The sequence below is a fragment of the Sodiomyces alkalinus genome, assembly GCF_003711515.1.
Source record: "Sodiomyces alkalinus F11 unplaced genomic scaffold SODALscaffold_1, whole genome shotgun sequence".
In the NCBI taxonomy this organism is placed as follows: Eukaryota; Fungi; Ascomycota; class Sordariomycetes; order Glomerellales; family Plectosphaerellaceae; genus Sodiomyces; species Sodiomyces alkalinus.
In genome coordinates, this window is record NW_021167079.1 from 4,371,481 (window position 1) to 4,384,806 (window position 13,326).

At 55.9% G+C, this 13,326-nt stretch overlaps 6 protein-coding genes across 6 annotated transcripts; 3 read left to right on the forward strand and 3 right to left on the reverse strand.

Annotated features, from left to right (window-relative positions):
• Window positions 1-306: 306 nt before the first annotated feature.
• Window positions 307-507, forward strand: SODALDRAFT_265009 (hypothetical protein; the record flags this gene model as incomplete). The annotated part of the gene is made up of 1 exon (XM_028607476.1): window positions 307-507. A coding segment is annotated over one exon (201 nt), but the record flags the coding sequence as incomplete, so codon positions are not given.
• Window positions 508-2,523: 2,016 nt separating this feature from the next.
• SODALDRAFT_326985 (hypothetical protein) lies at window positions 2,524-4,763 on the reverse strand. Its single transcript, XM_028610309.1, has one exon. The coding sequence runs from the start codon at window positions 4,535-4,537 to the stop codon at window positions 2,642-2,644; it is 1,896 nt and encodes a 631-aa protein (XP_028470633.1). The 5' UTR covers window positions 4,538-4,763; the 3' UTR covers window positions 2,524-2,641.
• Window positions 4,764-6,684: 1,921 nt separating this feature from the next.
• SODALDRAFT_304435 (hypothetical protein) lies at window positions 6,685-9,471 on the reverse strand. Its single transcript, XM_028608981.1, has 2 exons — window positions 8,925-9,471; window positions 6,685-8,848 (listed from the first exon to the last, which is right to left on the reverse strand). Exons 1-2 carry the CDS (start codon window positions 9,089-9,091, stop codon window positions 6,967-6,969), a joined length of 2,049 nt encoding a protein of 682 aa, XP_028470634.1. The 5' UTR covers window positions 9,092-9,471; the 3' UTR covers window positions 6,685-6,966.
• Window positions 9,472-9,708: 237 nt separating this feature from the next.
• SODALDRAFT_342098 (hypothetical protein) lies at window positions 9,709-10,632 on the forward strand. Its single transcript, XM_028613070.1, has 2 exons — window positions 9,709-9,894; window positions 9,969-10,632. Exons 1-2 carry the CDS (start codon window positions 9,822-9,824, stop codon window positions 10,478-10,480), a joined length of 585 nt encoding a protein of 194 aa, XP_028470635.1. The 5' UTR covers window positions 9,709-9,821; the 3' UTR covers window positions 10,481-10,632.
• Window positions 10,353-11,364, reverse strand: SODALDRAFT_288403 (pre-mRNA-splicing factor CWC21). Its single transcript, XM_028608599.1, has 2 exons — window positions 11,047-11,364; window positions 10,353-10,985 (listed from the first exon to the last, which is right to left on the reverse strand). The coding sequence occupies exons 1-2, from the start codon at window positions 11,274-11,276 to the stop codon at window positions 10,709-10,711; spliced, it is 507 nt and encodes a 168-aa protein (XP_028470636.1). The 5' UTR covers window positions 11,277-11,364; the 3' UTR covers window positions 10,353-10,708.
• Window positions 11,365-11,541: 177 nt separating this feature from the next.
• SODALDRAFT_326989 (cell division cycle protein) lies at window positions 11,542-13,180 on the forward strand. Its single transcript, XM_028610310.1, has one exon. The coding sequence runs from the start codon at window positions 11,762-11,764 to the stop codon at window positions 13,028-13,030; it is 1,269 nt and encodes a 422-aa protein (XP_028470637.1). The 5' UTR covers window positions 11,542-11,761; the 3' UTR covers window positions 13,031-13,180.
• The last annotated feature ends 146 nt before the right edge of the window (window positions 13,181-13,326 follow it).

Here is a 13,326-nt window from a genome sequence, read left to right on the forward strand (position 1 = left end):
TCGGACTTGGGTATGGGTCGTGATAGCTTCTTAAAAGCCGCCACCGTCTCGTCACTGATACGCCCAAGACGCATTTCGTTAAGCATGTTGGCGAACACTGGCATCCCGTGGTTAGCCGTCTGTCTTTCTCCAATCGCCGCCCTTCTTCTCTTCCTCGAGAGGGCAAGAGGAAATAAGAAGAAGTAAAAAAAGAAGGGGGCCGCGGGGGGGGGGGGGGGGGGGAAGAAAAAAACCTTACCAGGATCTTTTTGACGGAAGATTTGGGTCAGGCCAATTGTATGATCTATAGAAGTGTTCCACGTAGCCGCATCAAACGCAAACTTAGCCTCTCTCTTCCCCTCGGACGTGTCGGGAACAGGCGGTAATTGGAAAAAGTCGCCGGTGATGACGAGCTGTATCCCGCCCCATGGTCTCCCATTGTTCCTAATGGTCCTGCCAATCTGCGACAGCTTGTCAAACAGGTCACCGTCCACCATGGAGACCTCGTCAATGATCAAAACCTTGGTCTTGAGCCAGCGACCTTTCGCCTTGGCATTCCGACGAATCTTCTTCACCAGCGTCTGCACGTCCTCCTTGCCGAGGCCGATCCCGGAGAAGCTGTGAAGCGTGATGCCCCCAATGTTGCAGGCGGCCAATCCGGTCGAGGCCGTGACCGCCAACCTCTCCGGGTCCCTCGTGAATTTCTTCTTCAGCTCGGCGACGATGGACCTCATGAGAACCGACTTGCCCGTGCCGGCCGGGCCCGTGAAGAAGACGCTCTGGCCGTGCTTGACGACTAGGTCTTGGACGCGCTGCTGCTCCTCGCTCAGCTTGATGCCCTGCGTCGTTTTATGTTTCGTTGTGAACTCATTTGCCGAGATTTGCTGGATTTCCTCTACCGAGTACAAGTCATCCGCTGCCGACGGCTTTTTGGACTGGCTCTTGAGCTGCTTCTTCTGAGCCTTGACGGCGCTGGCTGTGGCGTTCCATGGAAGCCGGTCCTTCTTCTTGGGTGCTGGCGTCACTCCACCAGTCGCCCACATGAAGCCCTGAGCCTCATCCCACCGCTCTTCAGGGAGTTCTTCTGTGTTCCAGGGTAAAGTGCGTGTCTTCTTCGTCGGATGGGGACGGGGAGGTTTTAGTTCCTCCTCAGACGGACGCTTTTTCACACCGGTATCGGACAATGTTCGGGCTGTCGTGGAGCGGGATGTCGGGGGGAGCATGTGAGAAGCGGGTGATGATGTCCAGGGAATAGGTTGTGTTGATGGCAGGCCAGGAGGGTTCTTTGTCTCCTGGAGAGGAGCCGGATTGGCGGCAGCAGGGGGTTTGGGAAGCGGGGGTAGGGAGGTTGGCTGTTCCAAGTCGAGATCTAAATTATCGTCATCGCTAAAATCGTCTTCGTTGAAATAGACGGGGGCAGCCGAAGGGTCGGTATTTGAGGCCCTGGCCAGCAGATCGTCGGGTTCATCCTTGAAAGAGTCGAACTTGTTGTACAGTGAGGCGATGGATGCTGCACCTTGGGACGTTCCCGAGGAGGCAGACCAATTGGCCGTCTTTCCTGGCTGTTGTCGGCCGGCGAAGCCGGTGATGCTTGAGGTCCTGGCATTGGTCATGATTGTCGGGTTAGAGGTCCTTGCTGATGCAGACGCAGCGGCAGCAACAACGGAAGCAGAACCGGCCTTGGTTTGGCTCGATTTCTTGAACGAGTCGACAATGTTCCCGTTCTGCACGTTGCTGCCGGGGCTGCTGGAGGGGAAGAGGTGTTTCGCCAAGTCATTCCTAGGAGGCGGATTGGCCTCGTAGGCCTTGTTGGCCCTGCTCAGCATTGTGTCGGGTACGAAGGTCGACTGCGTTCGGATCGGGACATGGAGGTTGGGGCGGCAGTTGCGGGCACGGGCACGGGCAAGTGCAAGTGCAAGTGCAAGAAGACGAGGGCGGGAGGGTAGTAGTAGTACGCGCCGTACTGGTGAGGATAGGAGGGATAGGCTGGACGTGCCAGCCTTCATCCACGGCTGACTGAAGGAGAAACGGTTATCGTGTCGGCGATTGTCGCAGGGTCGTCAAAAACTGGCATCAACATCAGAGAGAAGAAGTAGTAGGGGATACGAAGTACGGATACGTACACTGTGGAAAATTGACGACGGTGAGAGGGGTGATGTCGCCCTACAGGCGTGTCAGAACGCGTCTTTCCCACACTCGAAATTGGCGTTGTCGTGTATCCGTAATATGGAGTCTGAGATACTTTATTCATTGTACTCCGTGCCAATTACCTAGGTACCTTGTGACTAGGAGTCCCCTGCTTAGTCACTAGTGTATACTGGAAAGTGACCTTAGTAATCGTTCATCTACATCGTACTCCGTGAGACTTTGATCTCTCGATCTTTCATCCTCTCCGCTCACATTGGGAAGAGTCTCTGTGGTTCGTCGTCCTTATTCTTCAACTGCTTTTGAAATACCTTTGGTTTTTTTTTTTTTTTTGAATCACTTTAACATGGGACAAATTGCCTCCATCGCCTTCAGTGGCTCATTCAACGACACTTGAAGACTCGGTCTATTTCATCAAAGCTCATACGCCAATGGCTGCGTGGAGAAAAGAGAAAGCCTGCTAACCTGCAATGTGAATCAAGACAAACATGTAAGACTTGAATGAAACGAAAGACTCCTAGTACCGATACCCCGCTGGGATGCGATTGTTACTTCTTCTTCTCCGGCCGTAAGAACCCTCATACGTTACGCCCGGTGACCGCTCCCGAGGCCTCATGTACGCTCTCGCTGCCACGCGCCCCTCTTCCTCCATGGCGAGGATATCTTCCCCGTCCATCTGCCACCGCAAACGTTTCTGGTGCTCCGCCACCCGACGCCGCCGCAGCAACTCTCCTTCCCTCTCCCGCATCTCAACAGCCGCCATCTCCTCTGCGAGCCGTCGCCTCTCCGTCTCTTCGAACCTCAGCTCATCCTCCAGCCGCTGACGCTCCAGCATGTCCAGCTCTTGAGCGACCCGCCAACACCGCTCCGCTTCGCGCTCCATGTCGTCTCCCAACCGTAACCTCCCCAAGTGGTTATCGAGCTCGTCCTCCACGCGTCGGCGTTCCAGGCTCTCGGAGGTCACCAGGCGTGCTCCACCTGGCGGCGGCGATCTTTGGATGATCTTCGGGGGAAGTGCCGAGCGTGGCCGGTAGCCCGCTTCGTCGTGGACGATGCGAAGCCCGTTGAGCATGCGTTTCGAGGCGGCCCTTGCGTCCGCCACGCCTGCCTGGTATGCTTGCTCGCGGATGCGTTCGATGAGGAGGGGTGTCGGACCTGACGCCGGTGAACCATAGCGCGGAGCGGTGGTACTTTGCGGTGATGACACGCGTGACATGGTGTCTAGGGGGTGACGAGGCTCGCGTTTGACGTGGTGACGCGGTACTTCAATCTCGTACCGCTCCGGGCTGTTTCTGGGACGGATACGGCTCTGGCTGCGACTACGCGTTCGGACTCGGCTCTTGCGCCGACCGCGGGAAGGAGAAGTGCGAGGCGAGCTTCCAGTTTCGCTTGTTACGGAAGTCGCCGCTGTCCTCTCGGTGTCGTTCGTGGAGCTAGAGTCATCCGAGCATACCGAATCGGATTCATTGGAGCTTTTTGGCGAGCCTGGGGACTTGTCGTTGCGTCCCCTTTTGTCGACGATCTTCACTTCTCTTCGTGGGGGCTTCCCGGGACTCCTAGAGGTCTTGGAGTACGGTGGCTGGGGCGCTGGAATAGGTACATTCTGGATGGGAGTGTACGGTGAGGTTGGCGACATTCCTCCAGCGGAGACAGGTGGCGCCGGCCTGTGAACAATAGGCTGGGGGACTACGATGTGCTGGGTTGGAGGCGGGGGTGGGGGCGGAGGCAGAGGCACCAAAGCTGCTTCGAACTCCAGTTGTCTCTGCCAGAACATGGCAATGGCGTTCTCTTCGGGTCGGGGGACTCGGTTGAAGTACGCAATTAGGGAGGTTCTCTCGTACTTGTTCCGAGGTTTCTCGTGCTTTGCAATGATGGCTCCTCGATGAGTGAAGATGATTTTATGCACGGTGCTGATGCTGTGGCTTCTCTTCTTGCTCTGGCTCTTGCTTTTGCTCTTGCTTCTGCTCTTGCTCTTGGAGCTGGATGTGTGGTCTGCCGAAGAGCCCTTGTCGAGCTTCTTGAGCTGCTGGTCGAACTGCGCCAGAATGTGATGGTACCGGGGATCGCGTTCCTGCGCGTTCAGCTGTTCCAGGGCTCTCTCAAGCTGGCGCTGCTGTGCCGGAATGAGGGCGGTCTTCTTGTCCCAGCTCGACTGGCTGTCTCTGTCAAGCTGGCGTACTTGGCGGGTCGCCTCCTGCTTGGATATGTCGCAAATCCTCGTTTTCACTACCTTCTCCCACGTCGGCTTGACGGGGTACCCCTCATCGTCAACGGCGTTCTCGTCGTTGAGCTTCTCGAAGCGGTATATCACGTAGCCGGACAGGGCCTCGCGAGCATCAGCCTCGGTAAGGCGTTCTCCTCGGAGGTCGGAGATTTCGACGGCGGGCCTTGGAGGGAATTGGGTCGACGACATTTTGCGTGATGGAGCGAAGCTCTCTGGAAGTGGGTGTGTGATTGGTACGTCTACAGAATGTATGGCCATCTGCGGCAGCCCTAAGGCGAAATCCAGCAGAGCCCGTGATGGAGATGTGCTGAGACCGAACGTTGTGGTGTTATCAATACTCATGGAACAAAGAGACGATGGAGGTGGGATGAAGGGGATGAAGACGCAGACAGGCAGCAGGAATATCAGGTTGTCTCGATGGATCGTCGAGATGAATGATTCCCCAAGCAGCCAGCTCAGAGCAGGGCGGGGGTGGGGGGATTTATGGGCTATATTTGACCAGGCCGGGCTGAACTTGGTGAGAGCCTCGTCGGCCGTTGCTTGTCGGGAAGCGATGGGGCACAGTCTTTCGCCCGGAGTGCTTGGTGTCACAGGTGAGTGTGCGAAGAGGTCGGGGGGTGACACTGCGATTCATGCGGCGCAAGGCAAACGCTCTAGAGCTGGATCGGAGAGTCCGACTTGGTCCTGGTATCCGGTCGATCAACCCTTGGCTAAGGGAATACTGAGTTTGTTTGGGGAAAGAGAGGGTAGGAGGCCCAGGCTAGCTATGTCAGGGGCGAGGGCGAGGAGTAGGTGAGGTGCTACGCGTAGGTAGGATGGGTAGCAGCAGCGTGTCTAAGGGGAGACGTCCTCGTGTGATAGATTCTAAATTTGGCAACACAAACCCGAGCATCACGGATCCGGCCCTGGTCCGTCTCGGGTCAGAGACTTCCACTTCACCGATCCCCCGGTACCAATTCTCCGCCCCATTTGCGTATCCTCCAGGAATCTGGGAGCTCGTCTTCGGCGTACAGGATGCACGTGTGGAGATGGATATAGGAGACAGCAGCACGGATCAGTGCCACAGCCAAGATATCTTTCAACTCCATGTTGGACTTGTCTCGTTTGCATGGAAGAATCATGAACAGGCGGGGATGTAAATATCACCGGCCTGCAAACCCTGATTCAACGCCATTGCGAGAGAGTTTGCTATGCGTTTCGCCCGGGGGACGACACGGATGGCGAGATTCTATTCTTGTTCTTCGCCGAGGACTCAGGGTGAGCAATGACTATGATCCAGGGCATAACAGAGTGATACTAGATGGTACTAGATGGTGGTGGTGGTGGTGGTGGGTGATGGATCGCCCTGCGCCGGTAGCACACGGAGGTGCGAGATGAGCTGACCGGCCGTTTCTCCGTCCGTGATTTTAAGTCGGTCGGATTGGCCGAAAAGTCCTATCATCTCGAGGATAGAAGTGGGTTTTCTTTCTTCTTTTTACCTTGGCCTCTAAAAAAAACAAGAATATAATAACACCATGAATAAACCAACTACCTGTTCCATAGCTATGAATAGATGCCAACCCATGAAAGCCTCAAGATCAAGATTCCTATCCAGTTTACCAACATACAGGAGACGCTCTCTCTGCCCATACACTCCCTGGTAGCCATTCTCCACAACGTTGCTGTCTCCTGTTACTATTTCCTCTCAGTTCCCCGGAGGGATGGATGTCTGGTCCTAGTCGACTCGGACGACACAATGCACGACCATATTAACAAACAAGCTCTCCATTTTCCCACTCTCGTCAGAGATGATGGGCTTTGCCGAGATCCTCGGAAATTACACATCCCAGTAGATAACGTGGGCAACTTTGTCCGTTGTCTAACCGATCAAGGCCCAGGGTTTCCCGTGCTTCGTCCAGGAGAGAAAACAAGAATACAGTTGGTCAATCGATATGCCGGCTTACATGTCACTCTCTCCGACTACTACATCAATGTTTGTAGTGTGAAGCGTGAAAGATGTGTCGGATCCGAGCAAACATAAGAGGAGAGAGCTCGAACAACCCCCCCAAACCCTTCCTCATCGTCTATTCTGCTCCGCCTAGAACGATCTCTTGTGCTTCCCACGAAGCCCAGGTGGGACCTCGGTTCGCCGTCAGGAGAAACCAGCCCATTTCAACTCGATTTGGGAATACAGACACCTCGTCTGACTGAGCTGGGCAAAGCCAGGCAAACCGTTCAGTGATGACCGAGTTGCCCGGATCCGCACAACAGAAGCATTTTGGAAAGTCGGTGAAACTTCTCGGATGAGCATGGAAATACCGCGACAATGGGGGAAGAACCCCCTCAGCTGTAACCAAAGTCGGTGGCCATTCCTGCGTCCAAGAGCATCAGGCATAGATCATCTCAGGTAGTTGGTGTTGGGAGTAAAGGTTCACCCCGTTCCGGTGCGGCGACCCTAGGCACTACCACCATACGCCAGAGCCCTCTCGTCGGTTGTGTCAAGCGTCAGGCCTTTGCTTCAAAGGAAGACGTTGGCTGATCACCTTGGAACAAAATAAAACGTTGGAACATCGGCTCCATTGGCTCAGGCGGGTATAAGTAAACATGATTTTCGTCTTCTGGCATAACAACGTCCCCCGTCACCTAGGTCCAGGCAATGGCCGGGGTCCCACAATCTGCCGCCTCCCGGCCCCGATCCCCTGATTCCCCTTATTCTGGCCATCCCCCCCAGTGTATCCGGACCACTGACCGACGTCCCACCTGCCGCCGATACCGCCGCCAATGCCATCCACGCCATCATTGGAGCGTGCCGCCTTGGCCGTCTCCTTCTGGGCCTCTTCCCATTCCCGCTGCCGTTGCCGCTCCATCTCCATCTCGCGCTCTAGGAGCGACTTGGATGCCCAACTCCCAGCCTCGGTCTTCTCCTGGCTCTGGACGCGGCGGCGATCTTCCGCGTCCCGCTCGGCTGTGGCGTCCAGCTCCCGGGAATACGACTGCCTGGCCGCCTTCTCCCGCTGCGGAGCGGGATTGTCCGCAAGATACCTTTCTGTGCGGCTCTGGGGAGCGGCAGCTGCAGCTGCAGTTGTTGAGGCCATATAGGCGGTCGGGTCCGGAAGCGGCCTTGCGCCACCCGTGTTATGGCTTGTGACCTTCTGCGGCGGCGATGGGACGGCTGCTGCCGCCGGGTCGGGGAGAGGCCGAGGCGATGTGACAGGCTGAGGAGGGGATGGAACGGCCTCAGCCGCTGTCTCCCCTCGGTGCTGATTCCATTTCGTGCGAAGGATCTCCCGCTCGTCGCGCGACCAAGAGTCATGCCGGCTTGGCGGACGAGCAGCCGCCGCCGGCCGACTCCTGGATCGAGGTCGGACCATCACCACCCTGCTATCATCGCCGCCCTCCTCTTGGCTGGTGCCCCCTCCTTGCCTCCTAGCGCGCTCCTGGCGTTCTCGTTCGTACTGCCTCTCGCGCTCTCGTGCTAGTTCGAGTTCCCTCTCCAACTCGGCGATGCGGTCAGCTCCCGTTTTCTGTGCCTTCAGCCCTTGCTCCGCCTGGTATTGGCTGAGGAACTGCCCTCGCAGACGGGCATCGCTATGGGTCCGTGCGCGGCTTCTCTCCTCTGCCAGACGTGCCAGACGTGCCTCGACCTCTTCTTCCTCTTTGCGACGTTTCTCTTCCGTTAACCTCCATTGTCGTTCCTCCTCTTCCCACCTCTTCTTCTCCTCCTCAGCTCTCCGCCGCTCTTCCTCTCGGACCCGGCGAGTCTCTTCTTCCCATCTCCGCTCCTCTTCGAGCCGAGCTCGTTCTTCTTCGGCTTCCACCTCGGCTTTCCGCCGCCGCTCCGCCTCTAGCGCCTGCTGTCGCTGTCGCTCCTCCTCGGCCTCGCGTTCCCGCCTCTTGCGTTCTTTCTCGGCCGCGCTCGGGACAGACGGCCCGACGCCGGTGATTTGCCTCCGTCCACCAAACGAGATGCCGAGGTTGCCTTGGCTGGCGCCGCCCATGTAGCCGTACTGGGCGATGTTCCATGCAGGCGCCGTGACCCCTTCTTGCGCCTTCTTGCTCCAGCTGCTAACTGGGGACGCACTTTTCGTGGGGCTCCACTTCCCGGAGGGCGAGTCTCCTGTTTGATGACCGGCCAGCACGGAACGCTGGGAGCCGAGCACAGACGACGTATTGCTGGCTGTGGATAAACCGCGGTCGCGACCGGGCGTCGGTGTATGTACGCTTCCGGGACCCGTACTCTGGGGGCTCAGAACGTTGCTGCGCCTCGGCCCAATAGGGGAGGGGAACCTCGCGGGATTGACGGCATGAGCGGCACGGCTAAACGCCCCTATGCATTGCAAGACCTGCGTTGGGTCCTTTTGTTCGTACAAGTCGACGGTTAGGAAAACATCGTGTTCTTGGAGGTTCAGCGGTGGTAGTTTGCAGGCCCGTAGGAAGTGGGAGATATTCTCCATTTGGACAAACGGCATGGCCGACTGTTTGAACTTGACGCCGGGAGGGGGGACGGCCAGGTTAACGAGCCTGCGAAGAGATGTTAGCCAGATCATTCCCGTAAGAAGGGGAGAGAGAGGGGGGGGAATCCGTTCGTACGACATACTTGCAAAGAGCCACGCCGTCCTTGAGCCCCCCCAGAAGATCCCCCGATGGAAGGCTCTCTCCCAACACACCTTCGATCCATGACTTGACTTCGTTCGCTGCCGCAGGGGTGTACCTGTCCAAGCGCAATTTACGCAAGTCCTTGTCCAAGGACGATACTGACGCCATGACCTGCGGGGACCCCACTGTGTATCGCGGTGATACGTCGCACAGATATGCGCGGTATATCGAATGAGGGCACGTTGAAGGGCCGAAGACTAGAGGATGCACGTAGCAAGAGTCCGGAGACGGTTCGCGATCAGAAGGATCAAAACAGGTCGCCGAGCGAGAGTCGGTCGTCAGCAAATGAAGCGGGGAAAATTCCAGCTATCGGAGCGCACGGGTGAACGAGAGTCGAGAATGTTGCGGAATATTCGATTTTGTCGCGACGTATTCGGGAGATGACCAAGAGCATTGAAGCCTCCCGTCACTTGTTTCCGTCAAGCTAAAAGCTGCAATGTGGGATGCGACGGAGAGAGAACAGTCAGGCATGCTGCTGGTCCTAAGCCCCCAAATTAAAGATGTTCGCGGGAAATGCGGATACAGGTTCTACAAGGGACCAGTGACGTGGGCGGGGTGGCTGGTGGGGTACGTTATTTGCATTTGCTGACTTAAACGTGGCTGGTGTAATAAAGTATGTAATATACGTCAGTGTACGGAATTGTACTCCGTACACTGTACTGCAGGTATCTGTGGCGGTGCCACCCTTTTTCACGGGTCTGATTTCATCACCAACGCCCTCAAGAGCTCGGTGGTTTCCCTGGTTTCACTGCTTTCACTGGGTTCACACCGGATTGAGATGGGTCCTAACCTGACAACTTTCTGCCGTCGTAATATCGAAATCGAAAACCCGGCGTAAATGTCTACCATACTTGAGGCATGGTATAAGTGGAAAGCGCTGCGTCTTCCCTGGCGCAAGCGCTTCCTTGTCGGTATGTTCCCCCCTGAGCCCATGATCATGACGTTATGCGCTAAACATCCCGTCACTACCTTACCTAACCTCTAGGCCGCGATCTAAATGGAAACACGTTTTGGGAGTTCCGCGAGTCTCGTGGCGCAGGTCCCGGCCGCTTCCGCCGAATTGTCAAGTACCCACGATCAACACACTATTCCGAGGTCAAGGTCTCTCCCATTTGGCATCAATGGCTGCGACATGTACGCGAGCAGCCTCCTTCGCTGCAAGAACAAGCCCAGGACATTAAGCGCCAGGAGAAGATGAAGATACTTGCTGCGCAGGCAAACGCGCGCTGGGAGGCGAAACCAAGGGTCATGGATGCCCCAGGTCAAGAATACGGCCAGCCAGTCCCGGCGCTGGATACCATGAAGACACAACCCATTGCCCCGGAGGCGCATACCGTCAACAAGAACAAGTCAGATTCAGCGACGCAAGAACAACTCAATTCGGACCCCGAATTACGCAAGAAGAAGTATGGATATGATCCGTGGGACAAGGCAAAAGGACCCGGCGAAGGATGGCAGCCCCAGGCCTGGACACCTCCAGCAAGCAAGAGGAAATAACTATGGAAAAAACTAGACCCGACAAAGTAATCTAGTCCCAATTGTAAAAATACCTTGTACAGTACAACAGAACCCGGTTCCTCCTGAACTGATAGCATCCCGTACGCCGAGTCCAGGGGGCCAAAAGAAGCTCCAGTAATGTCTGACTTTATATCCCATGCGCCGAACGCCTTTTTTTTCGTTTTTTTTTTCGTGTATCCTGTCAATGTCTTGCCCATCCTCTATCTCTTATGCTTTCTTGTCTTCCTGATCCACGGCACTCCGCAGCCTCTCTTCTTGTCTCTTCCAGTGATCACCCTCTTCATAGTCCTTGCTGATCTTGAGCGCATTGCGCAGCCTCTCGCTCTCCTTGATCTTAGCATCTGCCATCTCGTGCACCTGGTGGCTCTTGAAACCTTTCCTCGGGGGCGGTGAGCCCCCGCGCCTGTTCTTTTTGCTTTCCATCTCAGCTACGAGCTTCTTTCGGAGCTCATCGCAGCGTTTTTCGATTTCGTCGTCGTCGAGACTATCGAGAGCAATCGTGTGTGAGCCTGAGTGGCGTTCAAACGAAAGCAATGAAAACATACCCTTCATCCTCGAGCTCATCGCGGAGATCAAGAACCCTAACCTCAACCTCTCGTTTGCGGTCATGCTCGAGGATTTCCTTGTCCGGCTGGCGCTGTCTGTGGCGCAGAGAGTCGAGATCCTTGGGGTAAGGAGCGGCGTAGTCACGCGGCTTCATGTGCGCAAGATTGCGCTGAACATAGCCGGAAGTGCCACTGCCGCGCGGCGTCGAGAGACCAACGTTGTCGGACATGATGTAGTTGTTCTCGAGGTAGACGTTAGGGGAATCAAGGAGTTTCCCGCACGGTTTGAGCTTGGGTTGAGATGCCGGAGATTGAGAGCCACATGACGATAAGATAGAGTGGTACATCGTACCTTAAATAGAAGGCGGCGAGAAACCTAAGAGACACATCACATACGAAGTAGTGGGGTAGGTGGCGCGGCAGAAACAGCGGGGTACGTACCTCATCCCATGAGGTATCAAACAAAGCTCGTCACACTGTGATCACCAATGCACTAGGGTCTGGCTACTTCGTACAAGGGGACAATCTGCTTGATGGTGACTCAGTGAGGACTCACCCAAGAAATATCAAGAGAAAACAACTACTCTGGCCTTTCATTCTTGACTATTTATTTCTCTCTGACCTGTATACTTTTTGGATTTCTATCTCATCTCGCGCCACAGCTACTCATCTAAATTTGCTAGAGACAGGTTTCTCGGGTCTTGGCAAGGTCACGATGCCTTCACTCGAAGGAGCGACGGCCATTGCTGGCCAGTCCAACACTGGCACGGCCTCATCCGAACCAGAGATCGTATTCCCGCCTATCACAAAAGATCACATCCTCAACTGTTCCTACGATAGCTGGTTTCCGAAGTACAGACAGCACGCCCTCAAGTCCCGCATCATCAAGCTACCCCCCGAGTTCATAGATTATCTCGGGGAGGACGGTATCATCCTCGCAGACGACGACCAAGCGCAAGATGAGCGTCCAGAGGAAGAAGAGTGGACCGCTTCGGCCGCAACAAGCCAGAGACGCCGTCTGCCCGAGTCGGAGTCGGACTCAGATTCGGAACCCGAATCCGACTCCCGCCCCCCCAACGAACGATTCCCCGAGCTACACCAGCAGATCAAAGACACCATTCGCGAACTGGGTGGCGCGGTTGCGCCCAAACTGAACTGGTCTTCGCCGAAGGATGCCGTGTGGATCTCGCCTCACCAGAACACGCTCAAGTGCACCACCCCCAACGACATCTACCTCCTGTTGAAGTCTTCCAGTTTCGTGAGCCACGATCTCGAGCACGTCTTTGACGATACTACGGATATGGGGTCATCGTCGGCAAAGTCGCCGTCTTTCCAGCCGGTTCTGGTCTTGCGTCCCTTCTTCTGTCCTCACCCGGCCCTCGAATTTCGTTGCTTCGTGAAGCATCGCTCCCTCATCGGCCTTTGCTCGCGGGATTTAAATCACTACTCTTTCCTCGAGGCACTGCGTCCAGCCATTGTCAGAAAGATAAGCGACTTATTCGAGCACCGACTTCGGTTCACGTTTCCGGACGGTTCGTTTGTGTTCGATGTCTACCTGCCGGAGGACGGGAATGCCGTAGACGGGCTGGGGCGGGTGCGGCTCATCGACATCAACCCCTGGGCACCTAGGACCGACAGCCTCTTATTCGACTGGGGCGAGCTCTTGAAGTTCAAAGTCCCGCGGCCGATCCTAGGCTCTGTTGTGAACCAGGAAGAGTTCGACGAAGTGAGCGGCACGGACGAGATGACCGACGACGATGAAGCCGACTACTTGGTGCCAGAACTCAGACTTATGGAGAGGGATAACCCTGCTTCGTCCAACTTCAGCTCCTCCCAGTATTCCGCCCACAAGTTGCCCAAGGAGGTGGTCGATGCTAGCACTGCAGGCGAAGGTGGCCTCAGGGAGTTCATGCAGCGGTGGAGGGAGATGACAGAGGCAGAAGGCGGTCGAGACGTGTGGGAGACAGGCCAACGGCAAGGATGATGGAAGCACTATCCTCCATGTACAACATGTGGCATCGGGATTGGCGGTGAAAAGAATAGCGAACGGTAGAGGTTTCAGTCCGATTAGAATTCACACGATGCGAGCACCATTCTGGCGATGCCAGGGGCTGGCTATTCTCTCCGTCTCTCCGGCGCTGTACCGGACAACCCCAACCGCGGTTTGCTGAGACTTGCCAGTGACATTCTCGCCTTATTTGTCTGCGATGTGTCAGGTGACATGGTGCTGAGTCAATAGACTTTGTTGAAAATGAGCCGTGATGTTATGCTACTCACCTA